At 34.0% G+C, this 21,727-nt stretch overlaps 1 protein-coding gene across 2 annotated transcripts in view; it reads right to left on the bottom strand.

Annotated features, from left to right (window-relative positions):
- The window catches only part of LOC111143399 (protein kinase cAMP-activated catalytic subunit beta), a 127,361-nt gene that overhangs the window by 50,509 nt on the left and 55,125 nt on the right, over positions 1 to 21,727 (bottom strand). The window contains exon 1 of one of the 2 annotated variants that reach the window (XM_022497107.1): positions 18,874 to 19,143. The exons of the other annotated variant lie outside the window; for it this stretch is intronic. Coding sequence (XP_022352815.1) covers positions 18,874 to 19,057 — 184 coding nt within the window. The 5' untranslated portion in view covers positions 19,058 to 19,143. Of the gene's footprint in view, positions 1 to 18,873; positions 19,144 to 21,727 lie in introns of those variants that run through there. 2 annotated transcript variants of the gene reach the window in all.

Genomic DNA, 21,727 nt, shown 5'->3' with positions numbered 1-21,727 from the left:
AAGACAAAGGGCAAAGAAAAAAATATTTGAAGAAATACTGGTTGAAAATCCAACTGGATGGAAAACAGTACCCCACAGATACAGAAGTTCAAATAATATCAACTAGAATAAACACAAAGAGATCCATACCCAGACACATCATACTCAAGTTTTTGAAAGACAAAATCAAAGAGAAAATCTTAAAAGCAGCAAGAGAAAAATGACTAATCATGTACAAGGGAAAAGCAATAGAATTACCAGAAACGGGGAAGGTAGAAGGCAGTGGAATGATATGTTCAGACTGCTAAGAGAAAAAAGAAACAAATCTGATCACAAAAATTTTCTACCCAAAACACTATTGTCCAAAAACAAAGGCGAAATAGACCTTTCCAAATAAGTAACAGCTGAGAATGTTTGTTGCAAACAGAAGTACTTAAGGATGTCCTTCAGGCTGAAAGGAAATGATACTAGACAATATTCAAATTGACAGGAAGAATGAAGAGTATAGGAAATGGTAAAAAATATAAGTAAAAGACTTTATAAATATATACTTTTCTGTCTCCTCTTAATTTCTTTAAAGGACTTAAATTGTATGAAATTGCTATGCTGGGTTTACAAAAATATACATGTACTATATGTGAAAATAACACAGAGCTGGAGAAGAAATGGAGCTATATTGGATTAAAATAGCTATATTTCAATAGAATTAAGTCAGTACTATGCTGAAGGAGATTGTGATAAGATAAAATGGACACTCTAACACTTAAACATCAAGAAAATATCTTTTAAAAATTTAGTTAAAAAAAAAGAGAAATAAAATGGTACCTAATACATATTTGTTTAACACTAAAGATGTAAAAGAGAAAAACACACAAAAACTATAAGACATATCGAAAACAAATAGCACAAAGGAAGATGGAAATCCAACCATATCAATTATTACATTGAATATGAATGGAATAAAGACAGATTAAAAGGCAGAAATTATCAGACTGGATTAAAAAAAAAGCAAGGTCCAACTATATGCTATCTACAAAAGCCAGATTTGAAGATATAAATAGATTGAAAGGAAAAGAAAAAGATACACCATGCAAAAAGTAACCATAAGACAGCTGGAGTACCTAAATCAGTATCACACAAAATAGACTTAAAGAGGAAAAAAAAAAGTACTTCAGACAAAAAAGGACATTTCATAATGATAAAATGGCCAATATATCTTAGAGATTTAACAATTAGAAATCTATATACACTGAACAAAATAGCTCCCAAAATACTAAAACAAAAATAGCAGAATTGAAAGAAGAACTAGGTAATTCAACAATTATAGTTGACGATTTCAATATTCCCCTCTCAATAATTCATCGAAAAACTAGACAGATAATCAGCAAAGATACAGAAAACTTGAATAATACCATTAAAATTTGACACTTATAAAACATAGCACCTAACATCATCAAAATACATAGTCTTTTCAAGCACATATTGAAATTTCCATATTAAGCATAAGCTAAACAATATATTAATCAGAAAGGACTAGAGATCATTCAAAACATGTTCTTTGATTACAGCAGAATTAAATTAGAAATCAAATACAGAAAATTCAGAAAGCCCCAAATATTTGGATTTAAATCACAAAGAAATCTAAAGGATGATTAGAAAATATTTTGAACTGAATTAAAAACACCTACAAGAAATCAACATTTTATAAAATGGAGACAAAGCAAAGCTTAGGGGGAAATCTGTAGATTTAAACACCTATATTAGAAAAGAAGAAAAGTCTCAAACAATAATCTAAGCTTCTTCTATCTTAAGAAACTCAAGAAAGAAGATCAAATTAAACCAAAACCAAACAGCAGGTCAGAGCAAAATTCAATGAAATAGAAAATAGGAAAACAACAGAGAAAATGAATAAGACCAAAGTCTTACTGATAAACCTCAAGCTAGACTGACGAAACATTAAAACTCGTGAAACATAATAAAACAAGACAAAATAGGGAAGATACTAATTACCCAAATGAAAAATGAAAGAACATCATCACTGACATTAGAGAAATTTTAAAAAATTATAAGGTAATACTATAAACAACTTTATCTTGATTATGTAACTTAGATGAACTGGACAAATTCATAGAACGACAAGTTACTGAAACTAACTCAAGAAGAAAGAGAAAATCTGAGAAGACCTATGAACAAATTAAAATGTTGAATTAGTGGGGCACCTGGGTGGCTCAGTGGGTTAAATCCTCTCCCTTCGGCTCAGGTCATGATCCCAGGGTCCTGGGATCGAGCCCCACATTGGGCTCTCTGCTCGGCAGGAAGCCTGCTTCCCCTTTTCTCAAAATATTAACAAACCTAATCCAACAGTATATAAAAAGGATTATATACCATGACCATGTAGGCTTTGTCGCAGGAAAGCAAGGTTGGTTCAACACTGAAAATCAATTAGGAAATATGCTGTATTAATAAAATAAAAGACAAAACTACATAATCATCTGAATATATAAAGAAGAAGCATTCCAAATAATTCAACACTTGTGATAAAAGCTTTTAACAAACTAGGACTAGAAGGGAACTTCATCAAGCTAAAAAAGGGCATGTGTGTGTGGGAGGATACTCTATAGCTTACCTCATATATAATGATGAAAGATGGAATATTTTTCCTCCAAGAACTGGGAATAAGGCAAAGATGTTGGCATTCACCACTTCTATGCAATTTTGTGTTAGAAGTTCTAGCCCATGCAATGAGGTAAGAAAAAAGGCATATAGATTGATAAGAAAGAAAGCTGTCTTTATTTGCAGAAGATGTAATTCTAGATGTAGAAAATTTTAAGGAATCTACAAAGAAACTACTAGAACTAAAAAATGAGTTTATTAATATTATAGGATGTAAGATTAATATAGAAAAATCAGTAACATTTTAATATACTAGGAACAAACAATCTAAACATAAAAAAGAAACCACTCCGTTCACAAGTGTTAATAGAAATATAATATTTAAAAATCAATTTTAACAAGACTCTTTCACTAAAAAAATAGGAAACACTGCATAGAAATTAAAGAACATCTATAAAATGCAGAAATATTTCATCTTCATGGATTATAACACTCAATATTGTTAAAAGAGCAATTCTTTACAAATTAATCTACAGATTCAGTACAATTTCTATGAAAAATTTAGTTTTTTTTTTCTTTACGAAACAGCTGATCAAAGGAAACAGTAAACAAAACAAAGAGGCAACCCATGGAATGGGAGAAGATATTCCCAAATGACACTACAGACAAAGGGCTGATATCAAAGATCTATAAAGAACTCCTCAAACTCAACACTCAAAAAACAGATAATCACATTAAAAAATGGGCAGAAGACATGAACAGACACTTCTCCAAAGAAGACATACAAATGGCTAACAGACATATGAAAAAATGTTCATCATCTTTAGCCATTAGGGAGATTCAAATCAAAACCACAATGAGATACCACCTTACACCAGTTAAAATTAGGCCAAAATTAACAAGACAGTAAACAACAAGTGCTGGAGAAAGGGGAACCTGCTTACACTGTTGGTGGGAATGCAAGTTGGTGCAGCCATTTTGGAAAACATTGTGGAGATTCCTTAAGAAATTAAAAATAGAGCTACCCTATGACTCTGCAATTGCGCTTCTGGGTATTTACCCCAAAGATACAGATGTAGTGAAAAGAAGGGCCATCTGTACCCCCAATGTTCAGAGCAGCAATGACCACAGTTGCGAAACTGTGGAAAGAGCCAAGGTGCCCTTCAACAGATGAATGGATAAAAAAGATATGGTCCAAGGAGGGGAGAATTCGAGAGATAAGTGACACCGTAAGATGAAATAATATCAGAAAAATTGGGATTCCAGAAGAAGAAGAAAGAGAGAGGGGGGCAGAAGGTATATTGGAGCAAATTGTAGTACAGAATTTCCCTAATATGGCAAAGGTAACAAGCATCAAAACCCAGGAGGCACAGAGAAACCCCTCAAAATCAATATAAATAGGTCCACACTCTGTCATCTAATAGTAAAACTTACAAGTCTTAGTGACAAAGAGAAAATCGTGAAGGCAGCTTGGGACAAGAAGTCTGTAACATACAGTGGTAGAAATATTAGATTGGCAGCAGACTTATCCACAGAGACCTGGTGGATCAGAAAGAACTGGCATGATATATTCAGAGCATTAAATGAGAAAAATATGCAGCCAAGAATACTATATCCAGCTAGGCTATCATTGAAAACAGAAGGAGAGATAAAAAGCTTCCAGGACAAAGAAAAATTAAAAGAATTTTCAAATAACAAACCAGCCCTATAGGAAATATTGAAAGGGGTCCTCTATGCAAAGAAAGAGCCTAAAGTAGTAGACCAGAAAGGAAGAGAAAATATACAGTAACAGTCACCTAACAGGCAATAAAATGGCACTAAATTCATATCTCTCAATAGTTACCCTGAATGTAAATTGGCTAAATGCCACAATCAAAAGACACAGGGTATCAAAATGGATAAAAAAACTAAACCCATCAATATACGGTCTACAAGAAACTCATTTTAGACCAAAGACACCTCCAGGTTGAAAGTGAGGAGGTGAAAAACAATTTACCATGCTAATGGACATCAAAAGAAAGCTGGGGTGGCAATCCTTATATCAGATCAATTAGATTTTAAGTTTAAGCCAAAGACTATTATAAGAGATGAGGAAGGACACTATATCATACTTAAAGGGTCTGTCCAACAAGAAAATGTAACAATTTTAAATGTGTATGCCCCTAATATGGGAACGGCCAACTATATAAACCAACTAATAACAAAATCAAAGAAACACATCAACAATAATACAATAACACTAGGGGACTTTAATACCTCCCTCACTGAAATGGACAATCATCCAAGCAAAGGATCAACAAGGAAATAAAGGCCTTAAATGACACACTGGACCAGATGGACATCACAGATATATTTAGAACATTCCACCCCAAAGCAACAGAATACACATTCTTCTCTAGTGCACATGGAACATTCTCCAGAATAGATCACATCCTGGGTCACAAATCAGGTCTCAACCAGTACCAAAAGATTGGGATCATTCCCTGCATATTTTCAGACCACAATGCTCTGAAGCCAGAACTCAATCACAAGAGGAGAGTTGGAAAGAACAGAAATACATGGAGGCTAAGGAGCATCCTACTAAAGAATGAATGGGTCAATCAGGAAATTAAAGAAGAATTGAAGGGGGGGTGCCTGGGTGGTTCAGTGGGTTAAAGCCTCTGCCTTCGGCTCAGGTCATGATCCCAGGGTTCTGGGGTCGAGCCCCGCATTGGGCTCTGCTCAGCAGGGAGCCTGCTTCCTCCTCTCTCTGATTGCCTCTCTGCCTAGTTGTAATCTCTGTCTGTCAAATAAATAAATAAATAAAATCTTAAAAAAAAAAAAAGAATTGAAAAACTCATGGAAACAAATGAAAATGAAAACACAACGGTTCAAAATCTGTGGGACACAGCAAAGGTGGTCCTGAGAGAAAAATATATAGCAATATAAGCCTTTCTCAAGAAACAAGAAAGGTCTCAAATACACAACCTAACCCTACACCTAAAGGAGTTGGAGAAAGAACAGCAAACAAAGCCTAAACCCAGCAGAAGAGAAATAATAAAAGATCCAAACAGAAAACAATGAAATAAAAACTAAAAGAACAGTAGAACAAATCAATGAAACTAGGAGCTGGTTCTTTGAAAGAATTAAGATTGATAAACCCCTGGCCAGACTTATCAAAAAGAAAAGAGAAAGGACCCAAATAAATAAAATCATGAATGAAAGAGGAGATCACAACCAAGGCCAAAGAAATACAATTATAAGAACATATTACGAGCAACTATATGCCAGCAAATGTGACAATCTGGAAGAAATGGATGCATTCCGAGAGATGTAAAAACTACCAAAACTGAACCAGGAAGAAATAGAAAACTTGAACAGACCCATAACCACAAGGAGATTGAAGCAGTCAACAAAAATCTCCCAAAAAAGAAGAGCCCAGGACTAGATGGCTTCCCAGGGGAATTATACCAAACATTTAAAGAATTAATACCTATTCTCCTGAAACTGTTCCAAAAAAAGAAAGAAAGAAAAGAAAAGAAATGGAAGGAAAACTTGCAAACTCATTTTATGAGGCCAGCATTACCTTGATCCCAAAACTGGACAAAGACCCCATCAAAAAGGAGAATTATAGGCCAATATCCTTGATGAACACAGAAGCGAAAATTCTCACCAAAATACTATCCAATAGGCTCCAACAGTACATTAAAAGGATTATTCACCACAACCAAGTGGGAATTATTCCTGGGCTGCAAGGTTGGTTCAACATCTGCAAATCAATCAATGTGATACAATACATTAATAAAAGAAAGAACAAGAACCATATGATACTCTCAATCGATGCTAAAAAAGCATTTGACAAAGTACAGCATCCTTTCTTGATCAAAACTCTTCAAAGTGTAGGGACAGAGGGTACATACCTCAATATCATCAAAGTCATCTGTGCAAAACCCACAGTGAATATCATTCTCAATGGGGAAAAACTGAGAGCTTCCCCCCTAAGGTCAGGAACATGGCAGGGATTTCCACTATAACCCTTGCTATTCAACATAGTACTAGAAGTCCTAGCCTCAGCAATCAAAAAACAAAAAGAAATTAAAGGCATCCAAACAGGCAAAGAAGAAGTCAAACTCTCACTCTTTGCAGATGATATGATACTTTATGTGGAAAATGCAAGACTCCACTCCAAAACTGCTAGAACTCATATGGAAATTCAGTAAAGTATGAAGATATAAATTCAATGCACAGAAATCAGTTGCATTTCTAGACACCAACAGCAAGACAGAAGAAAAAGAAATTAAGGAGTAAATCCCATTTACAATTGCACCCAAAACCATAAGATACCTAGGAATAAATCTAACCAAAGAGGCAAAGAATCTGTACTCAGAAAACTATAAAGTACTCATGAAAGAAATTGAGGAAGACACAAAGAAATGGAAAAACATTCCATGCTCATGGATTGGAAGAACAAATATTGTGAAAATATCTATGATACCTAAAGCAATCTACACATTTAATGCGATCCCTATCAAAATACCATCGATTTTTTTCAAAGAAATTGAACAAATAATCCTAACAATTATGTGGAACCAGAAAAGACCCTGAATAGCTAGAGGTATGTTGAAAAAGAAAGCCAAATTTGGTGGCATCACAATTCCAGACTTCAAGCTCTATTACGAAGCTGTCATCATCAAGACAGTATGGTACTGGCACAAAAACAGACACACAAACAAACAAACAAACAAACAGATCAATGGAACAGAATAGAGAGCCCAGAAACAGACCCTCAACTCTACGGTCAACTAATCCTCAAAAAACAGGAATGAATGTCCAATGGGAAAAAGACGGTCTCTTCAACAAATGGTGCTGGGAAAATTGGACAGCCACTTGCAGAAGAATGAAACTGGACCACTTCCTTACACCACACACAAAAATAGACTCCAGATGGATGAAAGACCTCAATGTGAGACAGGAATCCATTAGAATCCTTGAGGAGGACACAGGTAGCAACCTCTTCGACCTCAGCCGCAGCAACTTCTTCCTAGAAACACTGCCAAAGGCAAGGGAAGCAAGGGCAAAAATGAACTATTGGGACTTCATCAAGATGAAAAGCTTTTGCACAGCAAAGGAAACAGTCAACAAAACCAAAAGACAACTGACAGAATGGGAGAAGATATTTGCAAATGACATATCAGATAAAGGGCTAATATCCAAAATCTGTAAAGAACTTATCAAGCTCAACACCCAAAGAATAAATAATCCAATCAAGTAATGGGCAGAGGACATGAACAGACATTTCTGCAAAGACATCCAGATGGCCAACAGACACATGAAAAAGTGTTCCACATCACTCGGCATCAGGGAAATACTAATCAAAACCATGGTGAGATACTACCTCATACCGATCTGAATAGTGAAATTAACAAGTCAGGAAATGACAGATGCAGGAGAGGATGCGGAGAAAGGAGAACCCTCCTACACTGTTGGTGGGAATGCAAGCTGGTGCAGCCACTCTGGAAAACAGCATGGAGGTTCCTCAAAAAGTTGGAAATAAAGCTACCCTACAACCCAGCAATTGCACTACTGGGTACTTACCCTAAAGATACAAATGTAGTGGTCCGAAGGGGCACATGCACCCAAATGTTTATAGCAGCAATGTGCACAATAGCCAAACTATGGAAAGAACCTAGATGCCCATCAATAGATGAATGGATAAAGAAGAAGTGGTATATATACACAATGGAATACTATGCAGCCATCAAAAGAAATGAAATCTTGCCATTTGTGATGACATGGATGGAACTAGAGGGTATTATGCTGAGCGAAATAAGTCAATCAGAGAAAGACAATTATCATATGATCTCCCTGATATGAGGATTTTGAGAGGTAGAGTGGGGGGTTTGGGGGCTAGGGAAGGAAAAAAATGAAACAAGATGGGATCAGGAGACAAATCATAAGATACTCTTAATCTCCCAAAACAAGCTGAGGGTTGCTGGGTGGAGGGAGGGTATGGAGAGGGTGGTTGATTTACAGACATTGAGGAGGGTATGTGATATGGTGAGTGCTGTGAAGTATGTAAGCCTGACGATTCACAGACCTGTACCCCTGGGACAAATATACATTATATGTTAATAAAAATAATTAAGAAGATATGGTCCACATATACAATGGAATATTATGCCTCCATTAGAAAGGATGAATACCCAACTTTTTTATCAACATGGATGGGATTGGAGGAGATTATGCTGAGTGAAATAAGTCAAGCAGAGAGAGTCAATTATCATTTGGTTTCCCTTACTTGTGGAGCATAATAACATGGAGGACACTGGGAGAAGAGGAAGAGAAGTGAGTTGGGGGAAATCGGAGGAGTGGATGAACCATGAGAGACTGTGGACTCTGACAAACAAACTGAGGGTTTTGGAGGGGAAGGGGTGGGGGGGTTGGTTGAGCATGGTGGTGGGTATTAAGGAGGGCATGTATTGTATGGAGCAGTGGGTGTTGTGCATAAACAATGAATCTTGGAACACTGAAAAAAATTAAATTAAAAAAAAAAGAAACTGATAGCTGATGCTAAAAATTGGATTAAAAAAATACAGTAAAAATTGGATAGCCATATGAAGGTGGGGGGGGGGAGGATTTCACTCCATGCCTCACATCATAAATACAAAGACAACTAAAAAAATGGATTTTTGGATGAAAGCAGAGAATAAAAATCTTCATTGCCTTGGGTTAAACAATGATTTGATTTGGCAACAAAAGTACAAAGTATAAAGAAAAAAAATGATAAATTGTACTTCATTAAAATCACAAACTTTTACTCTTCAAAGACATCATTTAAGAAAATAAGACAAGCCATAGACCATGAGTAAATATTTGTAAATTATGTATTTTATAAAGAACTTGTGTTCAGAATATATATAGAATTTTTAAGACTTGATAATAAGAAGGCAAAAATCCTCAGTTTTGAAGGTGTGCAAAAGATTTGAAAATATGCTTCTCCAAAGAAGATACACAAATGGCTTCTAAGAACATATGAAAATATGCTCAACATCATCAATTATTAGGGAAATACAAATTGAAATCACAATGAAATACCAATTCACATATAACAGAATGGTTATAATTAAAAAGACTGATGATATCAAGTATTAACAAGAATGTGAAGAAACTATAACCCTCATATATTGCTGGTGGCAATGTAAAAGGGCAAAGCCACTTAAAACAATTTGGAAGTTTCTTAAAAGAATAAACATAAACTTAGCCTATGACCCAGCAATTCTACTCCTAGATATCTGCTTAAGAGAACTAAAAGCATTTGTCTGCTCAGTCTTGTATGCAAATGTTTATCGTGACATTATCCAAGTAATCCAAAACTGGAAATAATCTTAATGTTTATCAATTGCTGAATGGTTAAACAAAATGTATTATATCCATACAGCATGCTATAATTCAGCAATAAAATTACTGTTACGTTCTATCACATGGATAAACATCAAAAGCATAACTTTAAGTGCAAGAACTCAGAAACAACAGATTACATGTTGTATAATTCCATTTATATAAAACATCCAGAAACGAAAAATCTGTAATGACAAAAATCTATAGGGACAGAAAATCTGTAGAGGTAGAAAATGTCCAGAAAAGGAAATCTGTAAGCCCAGAAAACAGCAGAGTTTGTCTGTGGTTGAGATGAAAAGTGGAGACTGACTGCCAAAGGGTATAAAATTTTCTGAAGTGATGGAAATATTCTAAAAATGAATTGTGGAGATGGCTGCACAATTCTACAAATTTATTAATAAACACTGAACTCTACATTGAACTCCAATGACAAAGTTTTATGGTATATAAATTATACTTTATTTTTTAAAAGTTGTCATGGTTCCTGGGTGGTTCAGTTAAGTCCCCAACTCTTGATTTTGGCTGATGTCATGGTCTCAGGGTTGTGATATTGAGCCCTCTGTTATATCTGGCTCCACACTCAGTGGGTAGTCTGCTTAAGATTCTTTCCCTCTTTCTCTCACCTTCTGCCCCTCTGCTTTCAAGGGCACATGTATGTACTCTCTCTCTCATTCTCTCACTCTCCAATAAATAAATAAATCTTTAAAATAAAATGTTGTCAAGTGCTCCTCTACGTAAGTAGAGACAGTTGACTGAAGCAGATCTTCTTTGCTCTGGGAAGAATCACTTCAGTGGACAACTTAATTATGTAAGTGTAAGGCTAGCAGGCATTCATTAGCTGGGGGAAATGACCTAACAAAACCCCTTTGGAACTAGTAAAGGCTGTTCCTTCCCGATACCTAATGTAAACAAAATTAAAGAGGAGGAGATAAGTAGATCTACATTAAAAAATAAAATGGGGGGACGCCTGGGAGGCTCAGTTGGTTGGACGACTGCCTTCAGCTCAGGTCATGATCCCGGAGTCCCAGGATCGAGTCCCGCATCAGGCTCGCAGCTCCACGGGGAATCTGCTTCTCTCTCTGACCTTCTCCTCCCTCATGCTCTCTCTCACTGTCTCTCTCACAAATAAATAAGTAAAATCTTAAAAAAATAATAAAAATAAAAAAATAAAATGGGGATCCTGAAAGGGAAGGATTAAAACTAGACATAATTCTTTCTAAGGTTTAGAATTACCAGAATTTCTTTCATGAATTTTAGTGATAGTATCTGTGGTCCATAAGTAGGAAGGCACACTAAACAAGCTTTATCAAAAAGGAAAGGAGAATCTAAGTTGGTGATTTTGGGTTTAAATTAGAGGCACTATAGGCCAAATTTAGTGTCTACAGAGGACATATAGGCAAAACAATAGAAGGCCAGACAGAGTAAATCACACAGTATAAATCCTGATTAAAAGGGATATTCATTCAGTGCCCATTTGTTCTTAAATGGAATAAGGGGCCTCTGAAATCAACTTTTCTAATGGTTCAAGGATACGAAAGTCCAATATTAATATGAAATCTTTTGTTTAAAAATCATTTTATATTTTTATATAAAATAATGGTATAAAATTCAATTATTAAAAAAATACCATGAGGACCAAACAAAATTTATCTGTGAGCTACATCTGAGTTACAGACAACCAGTTTGCTATTCCTGGATAAGATGTTCAAGAAAGGAAGGCTGATTTTGGTACAGTGTGGGGAAAGGGCTGAAAGATAACGTTGTCACACATTCGACCTGGCGTGGAAGTCAGGCTCATGAAGCATAAATTAAGGAAACTAAACCCTGTGCTATATCCCTTGGATAAACATAACACTGGAAAGGGTGGTCATCCTCCTATTAAGAACCACTAAGGTCTCCACAAGGGTCAGTGTCATCACATCAAGAGCAAGGATTCTTGGGGATAAGTTTTAATCCACGAAACCATGTAGCAGTGGCAAAATCAAATGAAGCTAAAATGAGACCACTAGCTTATATACTAATCAAAATTCTCATCTCTTTGTTTGTCTATGCTTTGAAAGGAAGATTAGCCTCTCTGTAATGAGTAAACTGTCAAAAGTTAGCAGTATGTGAAAGGGGAGTGGAAGGAGACACCAAGAAAAGAGCTACTTAGTAGTCCTGCTAATATGAACAGATTAGTATAAGTGATTAATCTGAATATTTAAAAGATGAAACCTTATTTGTATCATAAGTGGCCATACTAGTTATACAACTAGTTAAAAGCTCAGTTAAAAGCAGCCATTATTTTAGGACTTTACAAGTCATATTCAATCCTTCAGAGAATATATCAGTCCAGTTTTGATTTATTAGCTCTTTTTGGAAGGCATCTTATTTTCAAAGTTCTCTTTCTAGCCTGTTCATCTTCTTGGTCCTCATAATGCACACACTGTCTCTCATCTGACAGGAAACCCAAGACACAAAATCTTTGCTATAGGAGCTGGAGACCCATTTTTCTTACACACATACAGAAAGATTTCACAGAATAGGTACTAAAAGCATGGACTTTGGAGCCAGACTACCTGGGTTCAAATTTCTTCCTTTAGGTATGTTATCTTGAAGAAATTACTGTCCCTCAATGTGCTTTAGTCTCTTCATCTGTAAACCCTACTGGGCTTTTTAAGGGATTACATAAATGAATACATGCAATGTCCTTAGAACAATGTCTGACAATAGATAAATGTTTCATGTGATAATGTATATGACAATATTCCACCCAGGGAATGTGGGAATGAAGGGATAAGAGTCACAGCTATATTGCACAATCAGAAGTATGTGATATACCTTATAATATGTCTGAATCTCCAAGTAGATTATTGTCTGTTGACTACCAAGGAACATATAATGATAATGCTCTATTCGGCAACTAAAATATGTCTTTCAGACCATTTGCTCCTAATAATTGATCAGTTTTGAAAAGTGGAGAATTCTGATAAAAACTAATAATAAAGGAAAAAATAAGGCAGGGAATTTAAACATCTTCTCTGAATAGTGAAACAAATTTAACTCCAAAAGATTATATTACTTGTATATCTGGGGTGCAATTAATACAAAAGTCTTAAAATAGTCATAACAGTTCTCCAAATTTGTCCTATAAAATATAAAAATAATATATACAAAGATTTAGCTAAAAGGATGTTTATCACAGCATTTTTTTGTATAATAGCAAAAATTAAAAACAATCTAGATGGCCAGTGATCAGTTAAATAAATTGTGTTACATCCTTCAATTGAATACAATTGAATACAAAACAGCCATCTTAAAATGTATCGTGGAACAACTCTTTATGACAAGCAAAAATGTAATAAAATACTATGCACTAAAAGATCCAAATTGAGGGGCAGGTGGAAATTTGTTTATCTATGCAAAAAGCAGTCTATATATACAAAAGATATCTAGAGCTACAAGACTATATGTACAAAAGATGTTAGCAGTGGTTATCTTTTGGTGGAATTGTGTGATTTCTTTTTTTTTGTTGTTGTTCTTTTCTAAGGTTTGCAAATTTTCTCCAATGACGATATATTATTTGGTAATAGGATTAAAATATTACTGGGGAAAAAGTGCTTCTCTAACTTCAATGTGTGTATCAATCAGCTGGATAATTCTGTTACAATGAAGCTTCTGACTCAGGTTTCATAGGGCCTGAGGGTTTTTCTTTTTTTTTAAAAATGTTTTATTTATTTATTTGTCAGAGAGAGAGAACACAAGCAGGGGGAACAACAGGCAGAGAGAGAAGCAGATTCCCTGCTAAGCAAGGAGCCCGATGTGGGATTCTATCCAGGACCCAGGGATCAGGACATAAGCCAAAGGCAGACACTTAACTGACTGAGTCACCCAGGCATCCCCAGAGTCTTCCTTTGTAACAGGCTCCCAGGTGATGCTAATGCTGTTGGATTGGCAACACACTTCCAGTAGCAAGACAATACCTAGAATATATACTTAATCTTCCTTTTTCTCTAACCATGTAGTATGGTTACTCTTGCAAAACACAAGCAAATAGAAGCTACTCTTTATGTTATTATACTTGATATACGATATGGCATTGCTAAGTAGCCCATGGAAACATTTTCTAATGTTAAATTATTTAATTTTCCAATTAGCTTAGTATAAGGTCTGCTGATTATTCAAATTCGTGTAAGCAATCATGATAAAAATACACAGATAACGCTGAAGAGTTTAGTGCCTCTGGAATGTGGTATTTTCCATGTTCAGGTCAGCATCTTACTGCTTTTGGTTAATAACCATAAGCCTTTGAAATAAATCTCAAAGATCATAATAGAACAAATTAAAGAATGCTTGTTAGTGTAAGACCAAGTGATATTTAAATGCAATCTAACAAACAACTCAGTGTTTATTGAGAAATAGGCTGGTAATACCAAAAATAAATTGACAAATTTATGCCCTCTAGGAGTTCAAAGTCAAATATGGGAGATACGTAACTTAAGGAATAATGTAATATAACTTTAAATCTATAAAATAAACCATAATTGAAGTGAGCATAAGATGATAGGAGAACAAAGAAAGAAGATTATGAATTTTATTGGAATGAAAAATAGGAAAAGAATGCTCTGGTGATTTTTGTTAGAGATAATAATTGAACAGAGTCTGAACGTAAGAGCAGATCTTACCACTGGTGGGAGAAAGGTAAAGGAATTCCAGGGAGAAGAAACAACTTAAATTAGCACTGTTATTGTAAAGGGAATCCAGTGTCTGACTATTCATTTGCCATGGTCATGTACTGACCAAAAGTCTTAGTTGTTAATACCCGCCCAGCTCAAATAGAAAATCTTTAGTATCCAAATACATTTCCTTGCAGAATAAGCGAGTTAACTTTTCCTTTATTATGCTAGTTAAAATTAAAATTCTTTAGGCCCTTTTAACAAAGACCGCACATATATTATCTTCCACTTTAAAAAAAACAGATTAGCTCCCCACTGTCTATTAGAATGTAGTTCAAAATTCTGAGTATATGATAGATTTCCAAGATCAGATCTACAGGCTACCCTTCTAATATCTTACCATGTCTTTTAAGTAAATCCTGAACTTTCATGTTTTCATATATTTGTGTATGTTATTTATTTTCTTATATTAAAATAACCTTTTCCTCCTTTTCTGAGTCTCAGAAGTCAATTCATTCTTCATATTCTTGAAGGTCGTCCCATCTCCCCTTAATGTTAATTTCTTCTTACACTAAGCTCCTACAGTAAACTTATAATTTTAAGTAACCATTTCACTATACCTTAAATACAATGTTGGTTGTATGTTTGCTCTTCCTACTCTTGTTTTTGAGGGTAAGAACTAGATCTTATTTTCCCCATAGCCCATTTGTAGACCATGATACAGTAAATTCTCAAAAACATTTGCCAAATGACTAAAAATGGATTGCTACCAAGAAACTTATGGAATAGCTGCTGATAAAAAAAGCAGATAAAAGGATAATGCGGATGGTGTTCTAGCTTAGAAGTTACAATGGGGAAAAAAAAGGAAGTTACAGTAACACAGATTCAGTGGCCTAAGAAACAAACATGAAAGGGGTATCTGGGTGGCTCAGTCAGTTACGTGTCTGACTCTTGATTTCAATTCATGACATGATCTCAGGGTCATGAGATCCAGTCCCGCATTGGGCTCCACACTCAGTATGGAGTCTGCTTGAGATTTCTCTCTCTCCCACTGCTCCTCCTGCCCCTCTCTAAAATGAATAAATTAATCGTCAAGGAAAAAAAAAAAAGAAACATGAAAGTGAATTGTCTTAAAGATTGTATGAGCTTTGGAAAGGTAAAACTAACTAGATAAAGTGGCCTGATAAACCATTTTAGTTATCTAATCCTACCTGAAGAAATCTATATACAAAATTGTTTATTTGTTTAATATGATATTTAAATCTAAGATTCACTCATACAGCTTTTTATCTACCAAAAAAAATAGCTTGTCAATTCATGGGGAAGGAGAATAAGAAAAGTGTTTGATGGTATTCACCTATTCAGTCCTTAAAATGTTATTAGACATTCATTAAGTGTATAAAGTCCAAGATTTAAATCGTGAAAACTTCAATTAAGTTCAGCATTGTATAATTTGATACACCACTTATGATCAAAGGAAGATTTAAAAGCTAACCATAATACATTTGCTACAAAGAGAATTCAATGAACATCAATACTCCTGTTCATTCTGAGTCAGAACAAAAAGCAGAATTCCTCCATGTTTTTCTTTTGAACTTATTGTACTTATATGTAGATGGAATCAGCTATTAAATATTTATGTTATCAAACAGGAATTCTTGTTACTTAATTTAATAATAGAAGATAAAACACAGTTCTATGTGGCTTTTATACTGTATTTCTTCCTATATTTACTATCACTAGAGAAAAAACTTCGATTAAAACTTGTTACATTTCATAAATGCTTAAATTGGTAATTAATCTTTACTCAACAGGCAATTTAAAAAAATTACATGTATTTTCTGTGCTTAGTTTTTTTCTTAAAATAGCACTTTTGGAACAAGCATATTCAGAGTGTTTATTATCAGGAGATAATACATTCCTTTTTCTTGTCAAACAAGTCATACAAGTAGAATGCTTTAAGTAGCATTGAAGAATGTGGTTTTCATAAAAACTTCATATAGTAAAAGTTCCTTCTATAACTCACCCTGTAAATGATAATTTGTGCTTTCATCACAAAAATAAACCCTGGAATTTTGAAATGATAGGATTTCTCTGTTTCTGTTGCATCAGTGTTTTCTCCTCTATAGTAACACACTCCATAATAGAAAACTAGAGCTTGTGTTTACTATACCCATCATTATGTATATAAAATTATTGTGTCTTTTGATATTTTCGGGATATGAAAGAGAGAACAGAGTAGAAGAATACTTGATTAATGAATATTCAGTTATTCTAAATATTTCTTGTGTCATGCCTATCATTTACAGGGCTACAAGGCCTGCACCTAATTTTACTTGTGTTACAAGCATACTATTTATTTTATTTTGTGACATCACAATTCAGAAAAATGTTAACAGCATTTTATCAGTCTCTTTTTTCTTTTTTTCTTTAAAGATTTTATTTATTTATTTGACAGACAGAGATCACAAGTAGGCAGAGAGGCAGGCAGTGGGGGGGAAAGGCTCCCCGCTGAGCAGAGGGCCCATTGTGGGGCTGGATTCCAGGACCCTGGAATCACAACCTGAGCTGAAGGCAGAGGCTTTAACCCACTGAGCCACCCAGGCGCCCCATCAGTCTCTTTTTTCTAAAAGAAATCATGCTCATGATGTTATCTTCAATTGCTAGTTTTAAAATGTGTTTCAGAAAACATAACAGGCCCCATACATTTTTAAAAAATGGTGACAGTATGGTTCAAACATAAGTTTTATTACAAGCCTGTGATCTCATTCATTCATCAAACACATTTGAGATACATTTACTAAACAGACACCTACTATATCTGTTTTGGAGGAGTAGGTACTAGTGAAACAGAAACTAATTCAGTACTGTCCCCATTCTCAATTGAATGCTTAATTAAAAGGTCTTCCAAATGCATGAAAAAGATTTCCAAAGAGACCTAGAAGAATGCAATTTAATAGAACAGGAAAAGTGAAATGAATAACAAACTTCTGCTGTTAGGTTAATTTTAATAATGTAGAATTATTTCTAATATTTAACAGTTCATTAACTTGAAGATATTTGAGATTCCTCATCTATCGACCTGCTTTACAGTAAAGATTAATTATAAACAATCAAAACCTTTAAGTAAGAAGAATTTTAACAATATATGTGTTCTTTACTTTCTCCTTAAAACAGCTCAAAGAAGGTAAAAAAAAAATTCTGATGCAGTAAATAAATAATTCAAATAAACTTCTATAGAACTTTGAAGTTTATTTATAGAACATTATGAAGGTACTGTAAAAAACCAAGGACTAAATTTTGTAAACCATTCTTGGTTTGTTTTGTTTTTTTAAACTGAGTTTTAAACTGCTATGGAATATATAAACAGAAAAAAGCAAAACCTAGTGCTATTTGATCATCAAACATATCAAAAAGGGCAAAGGTACCAAGGGTAATTCTATTGTTCCTTTAATCACAATGACAAAAATACCTTAGGGAGGGTCCAAGGTGAGATGTGGAATGGAGGTACTGGCATTGTTTATACCTGAAATTTATCTTTTAAAGTGCATGTCACCAAAAATGGTTACATTTTAGCAAAGCAGCAAGTTCAAACATTTTAACATGCCTGGAAAGAATGTGATGTATGCATAAACAAGTTTTTCCTCCTTTAACCATAATTAAAGTAACATAAAATATAATTATAAAAGCTTTTGATATTTATTATGTTATAAATATAAGATTTTACATAGAGTAATTATACTATGCTTTCATATTAGAAATCCTGCTTGTAAAAAAACCTGAAGTAACTTTCACACAGGTACTTAAAAATAAAAAATGGTAAACACAGTAGAACTTTAATTATAAATTCCAGAGTCTTCTGCCCTTTTAAATTTTAAGGATTATAAATCCAAAAAACTTTTTAAAAAATAAACTGATTATTCTTTCTAAAATTTAGGCTTTTCACTTTCATATAAGAACAAAAAATAAAAACAAACTAACATTCACTAGAAATGACATAAAATTCTGTAGAAAATTTCCTACTGACATGTGACTTAATGGTCACATATAAAACAAAACAATGAACTATACGATTCAGTTCAACTTATAATCAAGTTTTGTGGAATTTTGCAACTTCATCCTGCAAAATGTCCTTGTACAAATCACAAAAAGACAAAACATTGTTCTTTATGTTTGATTCTAAAACTCCAATTAGTATTTTAGCTTCTAGTTAAAATGTATCATAAAAAAAAAAAAAAACAAAACTTACTTGATCTGTCCCATAAAGCAGTATGTTCAGAGAAATGAAGGCTGTCATTTTCCAGAGCAGTTTTCTGATCATGTGTAGTACTTTTAGAATGTCTATGAAATAATCGGCTAGCAAAACCTTCCAATTTCTGAAGAGCAGTTGTACCTGTATACTGGTTACAGGGTAGTTCTTTATAAGCTGCCATTCATGTGCATTTGCGCTTTACTTAAAGTAAATGAAAATATTTTCAGAAGGAGCTCAACAAGTTCTTACACAGAAGCTAAGAGCTATGCATGTGTCAAACTTCCTGTTTGCAGGGTATTCAAACCACTATTGCTGCTCTGTTTCCTGTTAATATAAAACAGTACATCACTGAGCCTTTCTTAGCAAACCCTTCATCTCAACTAGAGCTGGGGATTTTAAAGACTTGCACTATCAGCCTAAATGGTTTTATGCTTAAGAGTGTTTAATATTAGTGAGAACATTAAAGATAAGACTTTATATATAGACTGAAAAAAACTTTTCAAAAAGAAAACTAGTTAAACATGTATTACAACTCTATGCAAACAATTCAAGGCCAAACCACTCTCCAAATATAATATGGTAAAAAGGTTGTGTGGTTTTTTTTTTTTTCCAGGAAATCAGCTAATGTACAGATTTTATGAATCCTGATAAGCAGTTAACTTTTCATTGAAAATTCATATAAAATGGATATTAAAAGTCCTTGCAAAACAACTTTATAACATGTTTTAACTAAGAAATATCTGAACTAGCACTTAAAAAAAAGAACCGAATGTTGCTAACTCATTGACTTAAGTCTAATATATACAGGAACTACAAAAACGTAGTATATCAGCACTGCTTATCAAACTTACCATCTGCTGACAAGTGTTTATCAGCAGTACATTTTAAAACATTTTAAAATATGAAAAAATGAACAAAATGTAAGATTTAAAGTTATGTAAAATCAGCCACGGCAAAACATTTCAACTGAAAAAAAATTCCTTCTAGTTTACTGAAACATCTTAATTTTTAAAACTTAACACTGAGTACTACTGCTTCACTGATCCCTAACTTTAGGTCTGACTTAGAAACAACTCCTTTAATTAAAAGAAAGTAAAATTTGTCATTGGCCAATTGCAGGAAAAAAGTAACCTGTGACACTTAACGATGAACTCGAGTACTTGCCTTTTGACACTAATTAAAGGATGAAAAATCTATATGCTTTTCTCCTTGGGGGGAGAGAGAGGATCTACCTAAAAATATCTTAGTCCAAATTTCCTGCCAACTGCTTGACAAATAGAATAGGAACAACAATAATAAATAGAATAAGTTGGAACAATAATATAATCAGTTTAGGACAACACACACACACACACAAAAATTGACTTATAAATTTTGCCAAGTAACAGCTCCACTGTTGTATATTTTGTTTTGTGTAATAAAATTAGTATCAGTGTAACCAAATAAGGAACATTATCTATAATACTAAGCTCTTAAAATCTGTAGCTTTCTGTGTAAACATGTGTGTATAAGAATAGATAATTTTTTTTTAACATCTGACAGTGCTTTACACAAAACAGGACTGAACAAGTGTCTGCAGTCTGTAATCAGTCTCTACAGAGCATGGAAGGACTATAGGGCCTGAAGTGGATGAAATCCCTTAATTCTCTTCCTTGCTGTCTTAGAGGAGAAATTCCTTTCATCCTTGTGACTCACTCCAAGTGTCACCTCTTCACTGAATTTTCCAACATATTTCTTGGAAAATAAATTGCTCTCTCCTTTCTCCACTGATTTAAACTTCTGTGTTAAAACTTGCTGTTTATAAATTTATGTCTCAAATTATGTTACTTGAATTCATCAATATAGTGCATGTATTATATACTCAATATGGTCAAGAAAGCATTCTTTTTTTTTGTAATTTTATTTTTTTTTCAGTGTCCCAAGGTTCATTTTTTTATGCACCACACCCAGTGTTCCATACAATATGTGCCGTCCTTAATACCCACCTCCAGGTTCACCCAACCCCCTAGCCTCTTCCCCTCCAAAACCCTCAGTTTGTTTCTCAGAGTCCAAAGTCTCTCATGGTTCGTCTCCCCCTAAAAATGAAAGCATTCATTTTTAACAAATTAAAGGTCTAAGTAAAATCATTAAATACTTGAAAATGTTTTAATTTTATTTATGCAATGTCATTGAACTCTTTTTCTCTAGAGTCAGTTACTAAATTTTGTTCATTCTTTGGGTTTCATTTTTATAATGTGCAAATGTGAATTTCTAAAATAACTTGTTTTCCCTGCTTCCAGTCATTTCTTTCAATCACTCATCTCTGACACATTAACCTTCCCAAAATATTCAACTCATGGTATTCCCTTGCCAAATGAACGAACTAATCCTAACACTTCAGCCCCACCATATCATCTTTAACATGTTTAGCCAGGCATATTCAATGTTGCTCAAGCTTAGTACAGATATTCCAGAATCCTAACTAGAACACTAAGATTCATTTATTTAAAACAATGCATAGGGCTATTAACAGCAAAGTAAGTAGAAGAAGGAAGGGAGAAAGTAAGCCTTACTAGATGAGTAAAAACCCTACATTTGAAACCTGGACTTTTTTTTCAGTAAAACTGTTTCTATTTGTTACAAAGTCCTTATAGAAAGTAGAATCTTTAGTCTGCAGAGCAATGTTTCTATATATGGTAATGTGACCAGGAAGTTGTTGCTATGTAAGTACTTAGGCAATTGATTTTTATTAAAAAGAAGAACTCTACTGGCATCTACTGCTAGAAGGAAACAACTACAGCTTTTACTAAAACTGAATTCCTTCCTTCATAATTGATTAATTGAAATTAATCTTAAGAAGTATATTGCTTGT

This window comes from Enhydra lutris, unplaced genomic scaffold (assembly GCF_002288905.1).
Source record: "Enhydra lutris kenyoni isolate GAN:26980312 unplaced genomic scaffold, ASM228890v2 scaffoldscaffold9, whole genome shotgun sequence".
NCBI classification, from domain to species: Eukaryota; Metazoa; Chordata; class Mammalia; order Carnivora; family Mustelidae; genus Enhydra; species Enhydra lutris.
The sequence above is the reverse complement of the archived record's forward strand: the minus strand, read 5'-3'. Positions and strand labels throughout refer to the sequence as shown.